Raw genomic sequence first — 20621 nt, forward strand, 5'->3', positions numbered from 1 at the left:
AAAAAAAAAAAAAGATGTTAATTCTTGTGGGGGAAGAAAGACCCAAAAAGGACAGAAGCTACAAACAGGAGTACAGAAGTCCTCTGGGATGTAGGCACTGACTATGCATGTTAGACAGAGACCTGAAATAGTCCAGGAGATGGAAAGATGTTAGAGTAAAAGGGGTGGAGTATATCAAGCCTGTAACAGCTGTCACAACAGACAGAGCAACCTGGGAAGAGACCTCAGAGTCCTGTGGTGGCAATGGTTGTCCTTGGCACACAGAGGATAGGTGGGCAAGTGGATCGATGGGTGGACAGGTGGTTGGGTTGATGAGTAAGTGGGTACAAGAAAGGGTTATATGGGGCTGGAGGGATGGCTCAGCAGTTAAGAGCACTGATTGCTCTTCCAGAGGTCCTGAGTTCAAATCCCAGCAACCACATGGTGGCTCACAACCATCTGTAATGGGACCTGATGCCCTCTTCTGGTGTGTCTGCAGACAGCTACAGTGTACTCCTCATATACATTAAATAAATCAATCTGAAAGAGAGAGAGAGAGAGAGAGAGAGAGAGAGAGAGAGAGAGAGAGAGAGAGAGAGAGAAACTTTAAAGAAAAAAGAAAGGGTTATATGGAGGTATTGATGGGGTGTGTCCTTGGAGTCCCATCCTTCGCTGTTTGGCTGGGGATTGGAGGTTTAGAAATGGAGTGACTATCTGAGTCCAGTTAGAACAGGGTAAGGGTACTACACTGGTGGCTCTTTCTGCATGGTTTAGGAATAAGGAAATGCAGCCAGAACTTTGCCCTAAGCTCCTAACATTTAGAGGGGATGAGCTGTTCAAAGAGGGCTACACTTTGGCTTTTCTGGAACATGCCTCTCATCTCCTGCCTGTTGTCATACAGACAGACAGAAACCTACCCAGATGGACAAGCCTCCCTGGTGGAGATTAAGGTCTGTCAGGACAGTGGCCTCACTGCCTCAGCTTGCACTTTTCATCCCACCCAAAGAGGGTGACTAAAGGACTTCTGTCTGAAGCCCTTGCCAAAGACCACTGAAACCAGGACAGTGTAGCTGAGTCCAGTGGGGCAAGGCTGTAGTCTCAGCACTGGGAGGTGGAGGCACATCTGGGATACAGGTGACCCCCTCTCAAAACAACTAAAAGAGGAGTGGTAATGCTGGGGGTCAGGCTGGCTCTGTCCTGCCCCTTGTCCCCAGAGAACATAGCACTCAGTGGTCCTTCCACCTTGATCCTGTCCGCAGACCCCTGCCAGAAGTCCTGGATGGCTCCTGAAGCTCTCAAATTCTCCTTCTCCACCAAATCCGACATCTGGTCTCTGGGCTGCATCATTCTAGACATGGCCACTTGCTCCTTCCTGAACGTGAGCTTCCCGTGGTGGGGCTGCCTGCTTTCATCCTACCTACCATGCCTCCCTGTCCCTTTCTCTGGTCCATGGAGGCTATACTATGCTTACTTTCCTCAGGCCCCTGCCTCAGTCTTGCTGGGCCTGATGAGGGAGCACTGATAGCAGCAGTTACCTTCCTGGCTGAGAAAAGCCCAGGTGATGCCCTCTTTCCTTGAAGGACACAGAAGCCATGCAACTGCGGAAGGCCATCCGCCATCATCCAGGCAGCCTGAAGCCCATCCTGAAAACCATGGAGGAGAAGCAAATCCCTGGTACAGACATCTACTATTTGCTTCTGCCCTTCATGCTGCATATCAACCCCTCCGACCGACTGGCAATCAAGTGAGCTTAGAGCTGGGTCTTCTTTTAACCTATCTGGGTACCTTTCAGCATCTTCCCATCTTAACATACAGAGCTGTCCTGATTGCCCCACACGTATCCCTCAACTACATGACAGCCACTAATCTTAAATATATGGTGGGTTTTTTTTTTGTTTTGTTTTGTTTTGTTTTGTTTTTAGATTAGGTCTATGTCCCAGGCTAGCTGTGAATCTAAAGTGATCCTCCTGCCTCAGCTTCCCGACTGCTGGAATTACAGGTGTATTTATATGGCTTGAATACATGTCTCTTCAAAAAAGATGCAGGCAGCCCTACTTTCCCACTGGGTGCAGGGACTTAACCTTAAGGACACATGTATCACTTTCAGAAGACCAGAAAAAGTTTCCATTCTAATAATGTCAATCAGAAAACCTGTTCATATGTTTTTAAGGAAGACGGGGTATGAAGGCAAGAAGTGCTGGACCCAGGACCATCTTTGGGGGCCCTGCCATGGAGGGAGTCCTGTGATTTCAGAGTAGAGTAGGTGGAACTACAAAGCTAGTTACTAGGTACACATGGAACACTGAGAGCCCACCCACCCACCAGGAAGCCTGTGTTCAGTGTCTGCTGTTATAGGTCACCCACAGCTCATGGCTATGAGGGATGGTCCTATGGGAAGCCACTGGTATTCTCTGCCCCTTTGCCAGGGATGTGATGCAAGTCACCTTCATGAGCAACTCCTTCAAAAGCTCTTCTGTTGCGCTGAATATGCAGCGGCAGAAGGTCCCCATCTTCATCACTGACGTGCTGCTTGAAGGCAACATGGCCAACATCTTAGGTGATGGTGGGGATGCCCTGGATAGTGCTGGGAGGTGTGGGGGCCGGCCTTGGCACTAGTTTCAGATGCTTGGTGTCTCTCTCCCACAACTTGGTCCTAGACCTGGTGTTTATGCATGATTAGTGAGTGGGAACAGTTTCCAGGTCCACCCCCCCTCCCCCCGTACATAATGTATACCCTTGCTTCCAGTAGCCTGGTTCTGCCAATTTTCCCTGTTCTCATTGGTCATATCCCCTGTGTAGTTAAGACAGTTAAGACCTGCTCACTGCCCATGTTCTCCAGAGTCCTGTGCCCTTTGACTGCACCCCCTAGGCAGCCGGCTGTGTGCTTCCTTTGTGAACGACAGCAGGCACTGTGACTCAGGGATTGGCTCGCAGAGACTTGGGTTTGATTTTCGGTCAGTCTCTTGGCCAGAGCACCCTCTGAAAGGTGAAGCTGAGAGCACAGACTTTGTGGCCTGATTGCTGCAAGGCTAGGTTCTGCTCCTCCACGGCTTGGTCCTCAGTTGGGCTCTCCATTCCTTCTCCCTGCAGATGTCATGCAGAATTTCTCCAGTCGACCAGAGGTCCAGCTCAGAGCCATTAACAAGTTGCTGACAATGCCAGAGGACCAGCTAGGTAAAGGTCCTATGCCTTCCCCAGACTCCCAGGAAAGGCTGGGAGGTGGCGACTGCCAACCTTTTACTACAGACTTTTCTGGCCAGGACTACTAACTGGGACTGACTGATTCTGTGCTTACTAGCAGAGGAGGGTGGGAGAGAGGCTGGCTACTCTGCATGGTTTCAACAGGTCAACAGGAAATCCATCTAGCATCAGGGAGGCCAAGGCAAGAAGATTGAGAGCTAGCCAGCCTGATCTACAGGGAGTTAAGGCCTTGGGTTTTTGTTTTGTTAAACAAACAAACAAAAAACAAAAAGAGTCTTTTGGGGGGGACATGGTGGTACGAGGGATGGATCCTAGGACCTTGTGCAATGCTGGTTAACTGAGCTACCTCCCCAGCTCTTGTTTGTGTGTAGTTTGAGAAAGTCTAAATTGCCTATGCTAGTAGTCTCAAACTCAAAAAGTCCTTGAACTTGTGACCCTTCCGCCTCAGAAGTACCTGCAACTACAAGCATGCACCATCACACCTGCCCCATCATCTCTGTAGTGGGCATCTGAGTTGCTTGTTTTCTACTTTTATAAACAGCATTATGACTGATCACCTGGCATACCAGCCACTTGGCATTCTGCCTGTATGTGCTTGTCAGATGTACATTTGGATATCAGAGTGTGAACACTACATACCATCTGTTGTAGGGTTTCCATTGCTGTAAAGACACACCATGATCAAAGCAACTCTGATAAAGGACATTTAATTGGGGCTGGCTTACAGGTTCTGAGGTTCAGCCCATTATCATCATGGGAGGAAGCATGGCAGTATCCAAGCAGGCATGGTGCTGGAGGAGCTGAGAGTTCCACTTCTTGTTCTAAAGGCAAACAGAAGACTCTCTTCCAGACAGCCAGGAGGAGGGTCTCAAAGCCCATCCCCAGTGACACACGTCTTCCAATAAGGCCACACCTCCTAATAGTGCACTTCCTGGGCCAACCATATTTAAACCACCACACCAGCCTTCATAGGCATACCAACCTGGCCCCTACCAGACTGCTTGAGAACAGCTCTTTCCCAGCATTGCTTTTGATGGGTATTAAGCTTCTTGGGAAATTCTGCAAACGTGCTTTCCTGTCTCTCCTGCTCAAATATCACACCTGTATGGCACCCATATACTCTTTCCTTCCTGAAACCTTTCATCTCTTCACCCACTCACCTTACCCGTACCTGCCCAATTATGTACCTATTCATACAGAAAACACATCCAAAGGGCATCAAAGATCTGTCCCGGTGGCGAGGGCAGTGGAGATTACTAGGAGACTGAGTTGACCCCTAGCAAGTTAACAGGTCCCTCATATTGGCCATTACTCTCCCGAAGTCCCTTTTATAGCTGAACTGTGACAAAGATAAAATCCAGGACAAGGTAGATTTGCCTTTTGGGGAAATGGGCAATAATGCCCAACAGCTGGCCTCACCCACCACCCAGAGCTGCCTCTTGCTCAGCCTCATCAGAGTGGGTTTGCTGTAGCTGTTTCCTGGGAACCAGTAAGATCCTTAGCACAATCCAAGTCTCAGCTCAGTCGCAGCCACAGGCCCTGGAGTCACACAGTCAGGCTGAGTTTACAGGGCTCTGCAATGCCTAATGCTCATCCCTCCCTTTCAGCGTTGTTCTGAAAGTGAGGGCTGAAAAGAGAGACCTGTTTCATGAGGCTGCTCCAAGTAAATGCCTTGGCAGAGCTGGGCACGGTGTCATGTACCTGTGGTCTGTTACTCTGGAGGCTGAGGCGCAGGAACTCCAAATGAGCCTGGACAACCCAGAAGGTGGACCTTGGCAGATGATCAACTGCTCGTATTCTATGAACATGTGTGCTGGTCACCCTTCTCTGCCCTTGTGTTCACCCACCTGGATCCTCTGGGTACCATGTCTGGGTCACACAGTCCAGCTCCTCCTGTGCTTCCCCTATGCTGTGTACTCCACAGGCCTGCCATGGCCCACAGAGCTGGTGGAGGAGGTGATCACCATCGTAACGCAGCATGGGCGGATCCTGGATATTCTGCTCAGCACCTGCTCCCTTCTGCTGCGTGTTCTTGGCCAAGGTGGGCAGGGTAGAGGAGCTCTTCCCTCCCAGACCCTCTGTCTCTTCAGTTCCTTCAACTTCCCATCCATCCCTAGCATCTGCCTCTCCAGTCTGTTGTTCCCTTTTGTGCCTATGTGACTCCACCTCAGAGTGAGAGAGGGCATAGTTGAGTCTGTATACACTGGGTCTACATGGGGCCCGATGCAGCCTGCTGGGACCCTGGACAAGTTCCCCAGCTATGACACAGGAGTTAGATAGGTTGGTCTTCTGGGCTTTCTTGACCAGGAGAGGTTTGGAGGATGTGACTGCCAGCAGGGGACAGCACTACACTGAAGAACTTACCTAGTGCCATCTTTAAGCCTGGAGCATCTCGTTACCCTTTTACCTTTCCAGTCTTAATACTGAGGGCCTAACCTCCACACAGACTGGGTCTTTTTCTCAGGGCTTGTGTGTCAAAACCAGGTCCTCTTGCATGCCAGGCAATCACTGTACCACTGGGCAAGAGCCCATAAACACTTTGATTCAAAGAGGTGATGCTATCCCCAGTGAGGGAGGTCACCTTTCCATCTTAGAGCCCTAGCTGTGGGTTGACTGATGTTCTTTCCTTGGCCCAATCAGCACTGGCAAAGGACCCAGAAGCTGAGATCCCAAGGAGCAGTTTGATCATCTCCTTCCTGATGGATACCTTGCGGAGCCATCCTAACTCTGAAAGGCTTGTTAATGTGGTCTACAACGTGCTCGCCATTATTTCCAGCCAAGGTGTGCTGGCCTTTTGCTGTTTCTGCTCTAAAAATTCAGGGACAGAATAGAGGCCTTGGGAGATGGGCAGGAGAGGGGCCCATGCCCAAGATGGATAGTCATGCTGTTCTCTGTTTTGAGTGGCAGCCATGGGCACTGCTTGGAAACTTGGGACAGGTGCTCGCTTCGGCAGCACATATACTAAAATTGGAACGATACAGAGAAGATTAGCATGGCCCCTGTGCAAGGATGACACGGAAACTCGGGACAGTGGCCAAGAATTGAATGGCTGGCTAGTTGGTCAAGTCAAGGCTAGGCACTGGGCCACTCAGACTTCTTACCCATCCACACTAAGCCCACTTGGGTGAGAGGGATATTAGGCTTAGGCATTAAAGTAGACCAGCCAGGCAGACTAGGTATTGGCATCAGCCCACTGGGAAAAGGTAGTGCTGGGGAAGGCTTCTTGGAAACTTCCCCTCCAAGTGTTTATGGCTGCCTACAGGACAGATCTCAGAAGAGCTGGAAGAGGAGGGGTTGTTTCAGCTTGCCCAAGAGCACCTGGAGCACTTCCAAGAGGACAGGGACATCTGCCTCTCTATCCTGAGCCTGCTCTGGTCCCTCCTGGTAGATGGTGAGGCCCTCCTGCATAAGCCCTACTACATGAGATCTACTAGAGCAGTTTTCAACCTGTGGATCTTGACCCCACAGGCATAACCCTTTTATAGGGGCTGCCTAAGACTATCAGGAAACACAGATATTTACATTATAGTCCATAATAGTAGCGAAATTACAGTTATGAAGTAGCAACAAAAATAATTTTATGGTTGGGGGTCACTACAACATGAAGTGTAGTGACCAGCTGTCGTGAAGAACAGGTTAAGAACTGCAGCTACTCTATCTTGTTCCTTAAGCATAGGAGGGCAATCCCAGGCCCCATGGCTCAAAGAGGGCACAGTGACACTAGTGGGCTAAGTTAGAACACCTTGTCCAATGAGTAGGCTGCCCCTGGCTCCAGAGGTCACTAGAGCATTTGAGGCCCTATCCTGGTTTGGGTTTTGAATGGGGGTTTCTAGGCCTGACCTTCTCTTCTAGATACTATTTTGCCAAGGAAAGAGCTCCAAGCCATGCCAACCCCAAAATACCACAGAGATCCTGCTAATGCCACTAATGCTGAAAGTCCCCGTCTCTATTGATGACTCTACTGCAAACACTGGCAGTGGAAAGCCCCATTTTCCATCTCTGAGGACATTTCCCTCATGTCCACTTGATTCTCTGTTGTTCTGGTGGGAGGGAACAGTGTAGAGGGGCACACAGACAGCTGGTGCTGCTGTTCATACCTGGCCTGGTGTCCCCATCTTTGTCCTGGGTCTAGTTGTCACTGTGGACAAAGAGCCCTTGGAGCAGCTCTCAGGCATGGTCACCTGGGTGCTGGCTACTCATCCGGAGGACGTGGAAGTAGCGGAGGCTGGCTGTGCGGTGCTCTGGCTGCTGTCCTTGTTGGGTGAGCAGCCCGAGGCCTTGGTAACAGGGAGGGTGACCCTGGACACACAGACAACAAGGCTTGTTCTTTGTAGGCTGCATAAAGGAGAGTCAGTTTGAGCAGGTGGTAGTGCTGCTTCTGAGAAGCATCCAGCTGTGCCCTGGCAGAGTACTGCTGGTGAACAATGCATTCCGTGGCTTGGCCAGCCTCGCAAAGGTGTCAGGTAAGTCTGGGACAAGTCAAGTTGCCAGCTGGGGGTGGAACAAAAGCCAGCTCCCTCCAATGATGACCCCACACTAGAACAGGAAGAAATAGCTTCCAGGAAACACCACTGGGACTTGTCCATGTTTGGTATCTTATGTCTACCCCCCATCCCCACTATATACACATCCTATAGCCACATGAGTCTCCTACATATAGGTCCATCTCCAAGTCCAAGCTTATGCCAGGTCTCATACTAAGCACTGGCAGTCTTTCTTTGTAGGGAACCCTGGGCCCAGGGACAGGCCATGGTCCCGAGCAGCATATGGTAGGAATGCTCCCACCCCACCCGGGTCCTTCAGGGCTCCAAGGGCTGTCTCCTTGCTTTCACTCCTGCTCATTTCTACTCATGACAGTCGACTGGGCTACTCAAACTGGTGGGGCCTCCTGAAGGGCACTTGGGAATCTTATTTCCTCTTGACACCCTTAAACAAAGTACCTTGTAAGGGAAGTTTCAGCCCCTTTTAGGTGCAGTTAACTGCTGCAGGGTGAGAGGGCCACCTGCACAGGAGCCCCTTCTACACAGCACCACACCAAGGCCTCCATTCCATTTCTTGCAGGGAAGAGGAACATAAGCACTGTATTTCCCTTGGGCATGGCGCTCATTGCCAACAAGTGCAGAGCTGAAGAGAAGCCAAGTGTTGCAAACACCTCTTACCATTTACAGAGCAGGGGACAGCCCTGACTTAGGAGCTTCCTTTACAGAAAGCTAGGGCTCCTGGCAGAAGAGCTCTCCCAGCAACCCTACGCCCAGTCATGCTACTTCCCAGGGACAATGAGGACAGGGAACTGAGAAATAAGGGTGGCTGCAAAGGAGCTATACTGGACTATATTATACACACAAATCTCCTTGCCTCCCTACTCCAGAACTGGTGGCCTTCCGAATAGTAGTACTGGAAGAGGGCAGCAGCGGCCTCCACCTCATCCAAGATATCTACAAGCTCTACAAGGATGACCCTGAGGTGGTGGAGAACCTCTGCATGCTGTTGGCCCATCTGACCTCCTACAGTGAGGACCCTTACCTTGTCCTCTCTGTGGCAGGAAGGGAAGGAGCCCCAGAGCCTGGTCTCAAACCCCTATACCTTGCCACTTATCCACTCTGAGTCAGTGGCACCATAACTGGCTGGTGAGCGGGTTTCCTGAGCCTCACCATCTTCTCCATCTTCTCTGCTCCCCTGCAGAGGAGATCCTGCCAGAGATGGAGTCTGGAGGCATCAAAGACCTAGTCCAGGTGATCCGGGGGCGCTTTACCTCCAGCCTGGTAAGTGATGATGACTCCTTGTATTGAGCCAGAACCCTTGCACTGCACTGACTCATAGCTCCACATGATGCCTTTCCCTGTGACTGGGCTGAATCCAATCCCAAATGGGAAGTGCAGCCAGACCACCTGAAAGATCCCATCAGTAGGAGTTATGTTGTCAAAGTAATTGCTCCTGGATCCTGAGGCCACTGTAGCAAATGGTTCTCTTGTTTCCTCCTTCCAGGAGCTGATTTCTTACGCTGATGAGATACTCCAGGTACTGGAAGCAAATGCACACCCTGGCCTCCAGGAGGATCAGCTTGAGCCTCCTGCAGGGCAGGAAGCCCCACTGCAGGGAGAGCCCCTCTTCAGGCCCTGACATGCTGCCCTTCTGGTCCTGTGGTAAGGGAAAGAATCACTAGGTCCAGTATTAATTTTGTACCCCATGGTGACTAATAAAAGAAGCCCTAGGCTGTTTCTGGCATGCCTGGCCTGCTGTCAGTGGTCCTGCCTTGATGATGGGAAAAAAACCTGAACTTCCACACACTCCATTTGATCCATCCATTTATTTCTGACAGTTCTAGGGAAGGATTCCAGGGTCTTACACTTAGTGAACAAGTGTCCTCTGAGCCACACCTCAGTCCACAGCTGCATTAAAGGCAGACATCTGTCATCATATGCATGGGTGCACGTGTTCTAGGAGTTGTCAGCTAAGTCCATAAAGTTCACTGGTCACTCTGTGATTGCTGCTAGCCAGAACAGCTGCTGGCAGGACAGTGGGAAGATGGCCTTTCTGCTTACACTGTTCCACATGGTAGGATCTCAGAACTCAGAGTGTACCTGTGCCCCAAGGCTCACCCCAAGGACTCTCTGGGGAAAACATGAAAACATGACAGGGCATTGGCATCTTAGGCCAAGCAAAGGACAAAGGAGTGGGAAAGGACCTCCAGCCCAGTAGCTTTAAGAAAGTCCTCAATGGGTGGTTGCTGTGCTGGCCAGATTGGTTTGCAGCAGACTGAATGCCCTTAGCCTGGATCCTTTAGATCCAGCAGAGCTTATCCCCTTACCTGACAGAGAAGACGCTTCTTGCTCCTTAAGGGAAGGTGCTGAGTACCCTGGCTGAGACCAGCTATGCTCATTGTTAAGTGGTAGCTCAGATGGTCAGCAGACATAGACTCTGCAGCACTCTCATCCATTCCAATGATGTTCTCCTCCCTCTGAACCTACACCCCTGACTTCTGCCCTGTATCTGACCAGTCTACCTCAACACACAGGTGCGGGATTAGGCCCTGGATGTTCAAGAGGCCGTTCCAGCAGCTCACATGCCACAGGCCTGCAGCCATGGCTCTGAGAAAGCTCACCAGAGACAGAGTCCCTGCTGTGCATAGACCTAACAGGCCTCATAACCCCATCCCAACTGCCACTGGATTGAGAAGTCACTGACGGACAGGGTGGTGGCGACAGCAGTAGGATGGTGCTAAGAGTTCTTGATGCAGCGCTGTAGAGTGGCAGCTGGGGCACGCCGGTCTGCAGTAATGCTCTCCCATTCCCGTTTCACCATGATGTAAAGCCTCATTGCTGCCTGGGCATCCTGGATCTGGGTGACAGACGGTAATGTTCAACCAGCCAGCTAGTGAGAACACATGACTACAGGCCACAGAAGTAACCCTACAACTACTGAGTCTTCATGATAGCCACACTACTGGGGCTGCAAAGCCAACACACACACACACACACACCTCTCCCTGGGTGACTATGGAAGGGCAGAGATCAGGGCACCACTTTTAGCAGAATCTGAATCTAACTTCCTGTGCTTCAAACTCAGCCACTCTGTTTATAGGGGCAGAAAGGGAGGCCCCACAGCAGGAGGAAGCTGGAGCTTCACAGCAGACACAGCTGAGACAGGCAAAAGGGTTCAAAGAGTCAGAGGCTACACCACAGGGGAACCTGTTCTCCTGAAGCAAACTGCCTGGCCAGGAGGACCTGTTAGGACTGAGAACCTCAAATCACAAAGTCCTAAAGCACCTTTGCTAGGGTTTGGAAAGGTTCTACCCCTCACGCAGGAGCCTAGTGTGGCAGTGTAGGGGTAGTGGGACCTTTCAGAGCTGGGTCTAGTGGGAGGTCAAATGGCACCAGTCAGTTCTGCCAAGAGTGACCTGTTTCTCCTTCCTCCTTGGCATCTCTCCAATCAGCTAAGCCTCATCACCATGAAGTCCTCACCTCAGGTATTATTAGTCAATAACTGGAAGTATACAAACAGCCTTCAATTAGACTGGTGAATTTTGTTCCAAATCCTTACTCTATATTATTCTTTGTATTGAGTTCAAGTGAAATGTAAATATGTAAGATATAACAACATTCTGTAAGCCTGCTCTGCCTAGAGTCCTTTCCTGTTTCTATGGTCAAATGAACCACCCCTAGGTGTTAAAAAGTCAGGGGCTGTAACCCAATGATACTCACTGAGCAGTGCTCTGCCTGTTGGACCCTGATCCCCAGAATTTTCTCAGAAAGCCGTTTCAGAGACGGTCGTCCACTCTGTAGAGAAAAGAATTCCACTGAATGTGTTGCTTCCACAGGTTGTGCCCACAGAGGACACAGCTGGCGCCTGAGCACATCGAGTGACCCGCACTTTCCCTTTCACCAGGAGTATGTGGCACTTACAACTGCAACCATCAGCCTGCTATGGCTTATGACATTGCTCATCAGCCAGTAGAGGAAGAGCTGGGGCTGGCAATATTCCAAGTGGTAGAGTGCTTTTAATTATTTTAGTTTTTTTAAAGATAGGGTTTCTCCTTGTAGACTAGGCTGGCTTCAAACTCAAGAGATCTGCCTATCTTTACCTCCTTAGTGCTGGGATTAAAGGTGTGAGCCGCTACACTTGGCTTAATTTTTTTTTTAAAAGTTCTTTTTAGTTATATATAGGTATGTCTGGCTGCATGTTGGCATGTGCACATAATTGCAGGGCCTGAGAAGGCCAGAGATGTCAGGGTTCCTGGTACTGGAGTTACAGGGATTTCGAGTAACCTGACGTGAGTGCTGAGAATTGAACTCAGGTCCTTTGCAAGAGTGCCGAGTACTCTTAACCACTGAGCCATATCTGAGGACAACCTCTCCTGCCTTCATGGGAGTTCCAGGGATCAAAATCAGGTTGCCAGACTTCAGTGACAAGTACTCTTAAAGGTTAAAGTGAGAAACCAAAACAAACTAAATCCCTTTAGCCAGAGGGGTCAGTGCCAGGGGCTACTCACGGCCCAAGACTCATTCATTCCGTACCTTTACTCGACTCCTGAATGGTTTGAATTTCTGAGTGTCCCTGATTTTCTTTTTTGGATGGTCAAGGAACAAAACCTACAAGAAAATGACAAGTATTTCCATTCAGTTTGCAGCAATGCATCGCACAGGGCTACACCGCAGGGTGCTAACACTCAGGAAAAAGCAGTTTCTCAAGGTCATTTCCCTGACTTAAGGTGATGCCCAACATTCAGAACCATGTTAATAAAAATAAAATCTTGGCCAGGCATGCTGCATACTTTTAATCCTAGCACTCTGGAGATAGATGCAGGTAGATCTCTTGTGAGTTCAAGGCAAGCCAGGACTATATAGTGAGACCCTGTCTCAAGAAAAATAGGGGCTGGTGAGATGGCTCAGTGGTCTAGAGCACTGTCTGCTCTTCCAGAGGTCCTGAGTTCAATTCCCAGCAACCACATGGTGGCTCACAACCATCTATAATGAGATCTGATGCCCTCTTCTGGTGTGTCTGAAGACAGCTACAGTGCACTTAATTATAATAAATAAATAAAGAAAAGAAAAATAAATAAAATCTTGACATCAATGATGTTGCGAAAAAGTCAACCTGCAACTGACTTCTCTGAGCTGGTTGTTCACATGGGGAAGCAAGACATGAAATTTAACAGCTCACCCCGCAATGTAACAGACTTCTAGACTCATATGGTCCAAAAAAGTGAGCCACTAGAGGAGGCAGGTGTGGCCCTGGTGGCAGTCTTTTCCAAGGTGACTCATCATATCAGTGAGCAGTTGACTTTGGTTAATTTTTAATTGTTGGAACATTTGTTATTTTCTTTTTTTGGTGCTGGGATGAAACCGTGGGCCTTTACACATGAAGCATGCATTCTGCCACTGAGCTACATACATCTCTAGCCCCAAATATTTGAATGAGAATTAAACTCCCATCTAGAGGTTCCTGAAACACGTGAATACAGTGGCACTACAGATCACATCCAGGAAGGACAAGGTCCACTGTCTAATCGGCAGGAATCTAAAAGGGTAGAAGCTAGATGTCACATGCCCTAGCACTCGGTAGAGTCCTCTGAGCTCAGTCACCTAATTGGCTGGCTGTATGGTTGGCCTGTAAAGGAGGTGACTAGCTGGAATGACACCCTGAGGAAACACATGCCCATTCAGTTCCTTTCCTATAGGGATAGCTGAAGCGGCAGCAACATTCAACTCAGAAACTTGGGATGCTGAGGAGCCGTGGAGAAGTCACCTGAATGCATATCCACTGCTTCCCTGGAATCTGCTCCCAACCCCCTAACACTTAGCTCTGCTACCCACAAAAGTCTATTCCTCAAAGGATTAAACAAGATCTGTTTACATTGTCTAACTCCTGGTGTACCTGGCAAGGCTCTGATGTCTGGCATTAGAATCTCTGGGGCTGGAGAGATGGCTTAGCAGTTGAGAGCACTGGATGCTCTGGATCCCTTCCAGAGGATCTGGGTTCAATGTCCTGAATTCATATGGGAGCTCACAACTGTCTACAACACCAGTCCCAGGAGATCTGGCACTGTCACATAGGGTAGGCAAAGCATCAATGCACAGAAAAATAAGTAATCTTTAATCCCAGAACTCAGGAGGCAGAGAGGCAGGTGGATCCCTTGCATTCCAGGCCAGCCTGTTCTACTTAGTGAGTTCTAGGACAGCAGGGCTACAAAGAAACCTTGTCTCTGGAGTCTACCACACCAGGTGACAACAGAGGTGTCCCTTTTGCCAAGTCGACTATGCTCCCATTTTCCTGCTGCACCCTCAAATGGATTAGGCAGCAGGTTGCTTGTGAACTTAAAGTGATCCATTTAATAAACCCAGGTAGGTGGGCTTCCAGCATCGCAGCAATGCCCAGATATAAACTGGACACATAACAAGAACCCTAGGACTCTGACAGGGTGCATAGATTTGTCTCTGGCCCTGGAGCACACAGCTAACACCAGGCCATCTGCCATGTCAGGTAGGTGACATTCAAAACCCCCCTACTTTGAGTTGTCAATACTCTGGCACTGAAATCCCCAATGTAGTCGGGACTCCAAAAAGTACCTAATGTGGTCTCTTGAACACAGCCAGACATCAGGTACCTGACACTATTCCTAGAGAAATCCCAAGTCGAGATAAAAAATCAAAATGAAAAAGCCTCCAGAGTAGTGCTTTTGGAGACAGGGATGTAAGGCTTGTGTGGCTCACATGGAAGAGCCCAGCACCTTTAAATCATTGTGTAGCGCATGCCCCACCAGGATTCTGCCCTTCAACATCTCTGCCACTTCCTTCTTCACAACTTCAAACTCTTCTCCTGAAAACCAAATGAAGAAATGATTAACACCACATAACTCACTAAGATTCTAAGGGAAGTTCCTTCCATTCCTGGCCCAACTGGTAACAACAGGTCAGGCCCTTCATGATACGCAAAGCTATGGTGGGAGGTAGGTCCCTAGAAGTGTCCATTTTTCCAGGGAAGTGGAAAGGCGAGGAGGCACCCCACTGTGCCTTGTGCTCTGCTCCCACTTCTGGAGACAGTTGAAAAAAAGACAAGAACTCCACTCTAAGCCAATCACAGTCAGTGGACTGCTACTAGTTAGCAAACTACTGCTAACCTAGAAGTCCAGGAACATTTAGACTATCTCAGGGACACTTGGCAACAGGCTTCCCATTCTCATACTTATGACTTCCTAAGTAGACTCAGATTGGATTTCCGAACCAGACAGTGCAAGGGAGACTGCACAGACCCTAGGGTCTCTTTCTATCTCAGAAGAGAGGCTGGCCAGCCTACGGTTTATGGAACAACAAAGACACTATGTTGGCCATGGGTACCAGGAGAAGCAAACAGGCAATGGGTGGTAAGGAACGGGGAAAAAAAAAACACAGTTGCATCCCTAGTGGTCTCCAGGTCTCCCTAGGAGGCAGGCTCAAGAATCCTAGATGTCCTCGCCTATTACAAATCAGACCCAGCCTCCCTCTGCTATGTTGGCTCATTTCTTCCAGCTACCTCCCTACCTAGCTCCTGCCTCAGAACCAGTCTTCTGACCCCCTACCCTGTTCTCAATGTCATGACCACAAGGATCCTGCTGGAGGCCTCTCTGCCATTACTGCACTCATTTCCCAAAGAGACCCTGTGATCTGTCCTCCCAGCTCCTACCATGTAGCCTACTCACTCTTCAAGATTTCCCTCCTGGTCCCTAACATGCTCCAGTTTATTCCCTACTGCCACAAGACAGAAAATAATCCAAGAGCCCAGGACACAAACAGCACAACAGCCAGGAAAGGTATCTTTCCTTTTGTATCTGAAAAGTCTGCTACTCTGGGGAAGAGCTAAGCAGTGTCAGGACCCCTGCCATGCCATGTTCTGGAACACAGAAGGGGAAGTTGAAGAGAAATGAGTCCTGCTACCATCTCCACCACTACACTCAAATCTTACGGACATCAGTCATACCCTGCTTCAGGTTCTCAGGCCGGATCCCACTGACGGCTGTCCTGTAGTCAGTCACTGGCTCAGTTGGCTTGACGTACTTGTCATAAACACACTTCCCATACTGGTTCACGATGGACACACGGGCTGCGATGCTCTCTTCCCCTTTGGGACCCACGCCTACCATCTCACAATCCAGGGCCAAGGCTTTTGTCAGGCTAGGGGAACCAAAGGCCCCAGTGTAATAGATATCATGGGCTGGGATTCTTGGCCAGTGAGCCAAGCCTCATTCTGCACCTCCATGACTGCTGGGTAGTCATGGCTCAGTGCTTCCCATGATCCCAGCCCCAGAAGGAGTAACATTGCCAGCAGCTATGGCCCGAGCCCAGCTTACCCGCCAAAGGCTTGTTCCTTCACCAGGGAGATGGTCCTCTTCTTCTGCCCCAGCCTCTTCCGTACCAGCATGGCTGCCTCTGGGCCTATGGCATCCTCAATATCATCTGGATCCACATCATCAAACCAGATGTCTTCCCTATGAGACAAAGATGAGAATGCCTGGCTGTGAAAAGACCCAGGACACTTGGATGCCTCGCAACAGGACCTCTGCCTACCAGGTAGGGTGTGAGGAGCAGCACCATAAAGGCTGGCAGGATGGCTCCCCCTCTACACTCCACACTCAGTCCAGCTGAATCTGTTCTCACACATTCCTTTACTATTTGTATCCTGTTTTGCCTGCATGCACCCATGCACTGTATTTATCACTTGCATGCCTGGCGCCTGATGGCCAGAAGAGGGCATGCATCATCGGATCTCTGGCACTGGAGACTTAACTCAGGTCTCTATTAACTCAGGTCTCTAGAGGAGCAGCCAGCGCTCTTAACCCCTAAGCCACCTTTCCAGCCCTCACTACTGTTCTTTTAATTTGCAAATATGTCTATGATCCAAGACTTAGGAGAACTACAGATAAGACACAGAGTGTGAAACAGAAGCATGTAACCTACTTCAGTATAACGACCAGACATTTTCCAATTACACAGTAGGTTTGCTACTGGTCAAGAAACACAAGCAGGAGGAGTGCATGGCAGAAAGGGACCTGTGAGCCAGGCACACGCCTTTAATTCCAGCACTAGGGAGGCAGAGGCAGGCGGATTTCTGAGTTCAAGGCCAGCCTGGTCTACAAAATTAGTTCCAGGACAGCAAAGGCTACACAGAGAAACCCTGTCTCGAAAACCAAAAAAAAAATAAAAAAATTTAAAAAAAAAAGAAAGGGACCTGTGCTTTGTACCCTGTTCACACTTTGGAAGAATGAGAGAGAGTTGATACTGGGTGTTTCATGGCTATCTGGTGAATTCCAGACATTCAGTATCTTTACTCAAAAAGGTTCAACTGATGGGCCGCATGCTTCCTGATCATTTGCTTTCTTCACTAGGATACCCTGACACCTCCTCCTGCCACACACACAAATGCTAAAGTAAAATGCCTGTGTGTCTTTCCTGCTTATATCAGCCTTAGGAGGGAAGGGTCTTATAGTCTCTCCAATCCAGCCTGTTTATATAACTCAGCAGAAGCAGTTAAACTCATGTCCCTTTACCCTTCAGCAGCTGAATCTTGTAGCCTGTCATGGGCTCACTTAGCTTGACCTGACACAACTCTCATAAACACACTTCTCATACCAGTTCCCAAAGAAATGTTCTCCTTCCCCTTTGCCCGCACCCTCCACTGTATAATCCCAGACCAAGGTTTTCTTTAGGTTTAAGGGAAGGCAGGAAAATCCTAGGCAGCAGGAAGCCAACCTGCCTTATAAGCATATCCCATCCAGGTTAGGTGTTATCACAGCGCTCATTAAGCAGGCAAAAGACACTAAGCAACACATAGTGCACTTCAGTCCCCCTAACCATACAGATGACAATCACACCGAGGAAAAAAGGATGCAAGAAACCTATTCAAAGCCATCAACTGGCAAAAAGGCAGGACTGGGTTTCACAGGAGTCCTTCTGGGTCCAGCACACACTATGAAAAAGTTTTTGTTGGCTCTTACCTTATGCCAAGCTCTACACTGGGGCCCAAAGACACAGTATTATCTGTATAATAGGGTCTGCCTTTAGCAGCCCACACTCTAGGAGAAACAAGGGACGAACAAGCAAATATCATAGGGTTGGGTAGAAGACTGTACCAGGGCCGTACGGTGGTGAAGACAGTGGATCACCTCTTTCTGTGGATGTTCCAGGCACCACAGCAGAGTTGATACTTACTCAGTGGGTGTGGGCTGATTCAAGATAACAGCTGCCTCCGTAGCTTTCCACTTAGGCTTGAGATCCCCTTGATGAGAAGAGATGTCACTATATGTCCTCTTCTTGGCTCCTTTCTTCTGCTCTGTTACAGAGGTATCTGTGGGAGGTACTAGTATCTTCCTGTCCGTAGGTGCAGATGTAACAGAACCACTAGTGCTCTTGGCCTTTTCTGTCCTCTGCTTGTCTCCCTTTGATTTATCTGAGGCCTTTTTTCTGTTCTGCTGGATTATTTGGGGGTGCATTTTGTCATCCATCTGAGAGACAAGAGGTTTTTCTGGGGCCTGGGACTTTTGTTTCAGTAGCTAATGGAATGAAAATTAAATATAAGCCACATTTATTATTTTTTTAAAGCCACATTTAATTTTGAACTGACATACCACAGGTTCAAGAAACTTGTGTGTACATGTATTCTATCATCCATGCACTTCCCATCACCACTAATGGTGCTTTTCACTTCTTTATTTGGAGTTTCACTTAGGGACTTCCATGGTCAACACTGTGGGACACAGTGATCAATTCCTTTATCTCTGGAGGTGGCTACAGCTCAGAACCTGAGGAAGACCTGGAGGAAGGGAGTTCAATGGAAAGAAAGAAGTCCTGTGAAACCAGATACGGCTGATCCAGGTAGAGGAGAGGTCCAGGAGACCAATTTCTTCCTTGTGTTCAAATCTCCAGTTAAGACCACAACAAGATAAGAGATGTTGAAGTGAGTTTCTACTTATTCACTCCCCTAATACTTAAAAGGCCTGAAGGATTTAGATTCTTGTAGAAGCCAGAGCCAAATCCAAGTTTCCTATAGTAAACATGTCCTCCCTGCACACTTTACTTTTTTGGGAGAAAGAACAAGAACCAGCATACACAGCCCTGACTGTCCACAGGGTTTGGCTGCTCCTGGGTGTCCTGTTGGAAGATCCACACTAAGGAACAAGGTGGAGTGTTGTTATGGAGGCCAAGAAATTCCTTATTGTCTTTCTTACTAACGGAGGCTCCATGACATACACTCCTCAAGACTCCCTAGAAGACAACAGTGAAGGCATATTCAGCATCCCAGTTCTGCTGTTTACACGGTATGTGACCTACTTTCAACTCAAACCCTGTAAGTTATGTGTCACAATTTCTCTGTCTAAGAAACAAGGGCAGTAAAAGCATCTAACTAAGCCGGGCGGTGGTGACACACGCCTTTAATTCCAGCACTTGGGAGGCAGAGACAGCCGGATTTCTGAGTTCGAGGCCAGCCTGGTCTACAGAGTGAGTTCCAGGACAGCCAGGGCTACACAGAGAAACTCTGTCTCGAAAAAACAAAAACAAAAAAAGCATCTAACTAGTATGGAAGAATTTATGAATGGGGGTGGGTATAGAGGCTCAGGACTAGGGAGGCTACCTAATGTAGGAGGACAACCACTAGTGTGGGTATACCCTGAGCTACATGAGTTCCAGAGCCACTGGGCCAGAGTTCTGGGACATAGTTTAAGACGTTGGCAGGGTGGCAACCTAGATACGTGATTTATAATTGAGAAAAAGAATTTGAATGAAGCAGAGGGCAACATCCCTTCCTCCTTCGCGGTCTGTGGCTACCTGACAGAAAGTTCGGGATGAAGGTGGCCTGTCGCCGGTCTCACCTCTTGCAGCGCTTTCCAATTTTGAGAAAAGTTCTCGGGGGCCTTCGGCGGTCGGCCTGCCACAGCCGCCGGGCGGCTTCCCGGAGCCCCACTTCCTGCCAGAGCTTTGCTCTTCCTGAACTTCTTCTTGGCTTTCTTCCTAGCGAGCTTCCTGATAGGCCCAGGTTGGGGCACCGGCGCGGTGGCCTTCGTCTTCATCTCCCCGCTCTCCGCCGATCGAACCACCAGGGAAGAGACCGCGACTCCAGCGACCGCGCAAGCACACATTTCCCAGGGGGCAAGCGTGCCTCCACTGCGCATGCGGGAACCCGGGTTGCTGTTCTCTTCGCGACCTGTTAGAAACCGAGACTGCATCTTTGGTTCCGCACGTATGCGGACTCCGCGACTAGCCCGCTAGTTAACACTGGGGGCTGACCGCCCTGGCTAGCAGCGCTGCGGTTGGATACCCAGAGTTTGACAGAAGGGAGCCCAGACCTTCACAAAGATCTGGTGTCCCGGAAGGGCGCAAATGAGGAGACTCTGGGACACCGGAAAAGGCTGGGGGACTACTCTCGGTGTGGCACTCACGGGGGTACGGAAGAGGCAGAGGCGGGTCTTGTGTAGGTTGCCCTATGCACAACCACACACTGCGAATACCGAGGCCTTCCCCACGTCTCTGGTTTGCTGACTGCAAAGGCACGCCAGCAGTGTCCGATATTAATGATAAGCAAAATTTAATTGTGATTATATACGTATACATATACATTCTTAATCGCAGTGTTAATGACCCGCAATCTATTCTTGATCCTGATAATGCAATACAGATGGGGCGGTCACAGTTGAATCGTTTGCCCTCGGGTTTCTCTGACTAGAGATAAGCGGCAAAGCCAACAGACCACGTAAGAAGGTTTGGGAGACTTGATTGTGGCTGTTAGGAAAAATATCCAATCAGGACACCCCCTCCCCGGCGCCCCCCAAGACCAAGTTCTGAGCACAGAGGCTAGGCAGATTCCGCAACACACTTCAAATTGGCAGTGAAAGAGACTAGGCCTAAGGAAGGTATGGGCAAGTCCAAGCAACTCGATTACTAGTAGAAAGAAAAAAAAAAAAAAAAAAAAAAAAA

The 20621-nt window shown here is 49.3% G+C and overlaps 2 protein-coding genes and 1 non-coding gene across 4 annotated transcripts in view; 2 read left to right on the forward strand and 1 right to left on the reverse strand.

Moving 5' to 3' along the window:
- Nucleotides 1–9405, forward strand: part of Stkld1 (serine/threonine kinase like domain containing 1) — a 20418-nt gene extending 11013 nt beyond the window's left edge. For both annotated transcript variants that reach the window (XM_029470540.1, XM_021155523.2), the window contains exons 8-19: nt 1239–1357; nt 1560–1723; nt 2406–2536; nt 3070–3153; nt 5105–5221; nt 5821–5961; nt 6443–6571; nt 7313–7441; nt 7515–7643; nt 8549–8689; nt 8863–8942; nt 9166–9405. In XM_029470540.1, the coding sequence (XP_029326400.1) occupies nt 1239–1357; nt 1560–1723; nt 2406–2536; nt 3070–3153; nt 5105–5221; nt 5821–5961; nt 6443–6571; nt 7313–7441; nt 7515–7643; nt 8549–8689; nt 8863–8942; nt 9166–9300 (1499 nt within the window). In that variant the 3' untranslated portion in view covers nt 9301–9405. The remainder of the gene's footprint in view (nt 1–1238; nt 1358–1559; nt 1724–2405; nt 2537–3069; nt 3154–5104; nt 5222–5820; nt 5962–6442; nt 6572–7312; nt 7442–7514; nt 7644–8548; nt 8690–8862; nt 8943–9165) is intronic.
- On the forward strand, nt 6118–6224 carry LOC115030411. Its single transcript, XR_003836017.1, has one exon. It is a non-coding gene; the product is annotated as a U6 spliceosomal RNA (small nuclear RNA).
- Nucleotides 9406–9472: 67 nt separating the features above from the next.
- Rexo4 (REX4 homolog, 3'-5' exonuclease) lies at nt 9473–19872 on the reverse strand. The gene is made up of 8 exons (XM_021150956.2): nt 19520–19872; nt 17862–18202; nt 16004–16141; nt 15634–15827; nt 14408–14496; nt 12195–12269; nt 11382–11456; nt 9473–10518 (listed from the first exon to the last, which is right to left on the reverse strand). The coding sequence occupies exons 1-8, from the start codon at nt 19817–19819 to the stop codon at nt 10399–10401; spliced, it is 1332 nt and encodes a 443-aa protein (XP_021006615.1). The 5' UTR covers nt 19820–19872; the 3' UTR covers nt 9473–10398.
- Nucleotides 19873–20621: the final 749 nt, after the last annotated feature.

The sequence above is a fragment of the Mus caroli genome, chromosome 2 (assembly GCF_900094665.2).
Source record: "Mus caroli chromosome 2, CAROLI_EIJ_v1.1, whole genome shotgun sequence".
NCBI classification, from domain to species: domain Eukaryota; kingdom Metazoa; phylum Chordata; class Mammalia; order Rodentia; family Muridae; genus Mus; species Mus caroli.

Bases quoted from the DNA above. Each gene is read 5' to 3' on its own strand.
- Rexo4 (XM_021150956.2), bottom strand. From the start codon at position 19,819: ATGCGCAGTGGAGGCACGCTTGCCCCCTGGGAAATGTGTGCTTGCGCG. The intron at 18,203-19,519 runs GTGAGACCGGCG...TCATTCCATTAG, and splicing joins ATTGGAAAGCGCTGCAAGAG to CTACTGAAACAAAAGTCCCA. The intron at 10,519-11,381 runs GTGAGTATCATT...TCTGTCACCCAG, and splicing joins AACAGGCAGAGCACTGCTCA to ATCCAGGATGCCCAGGCAGC.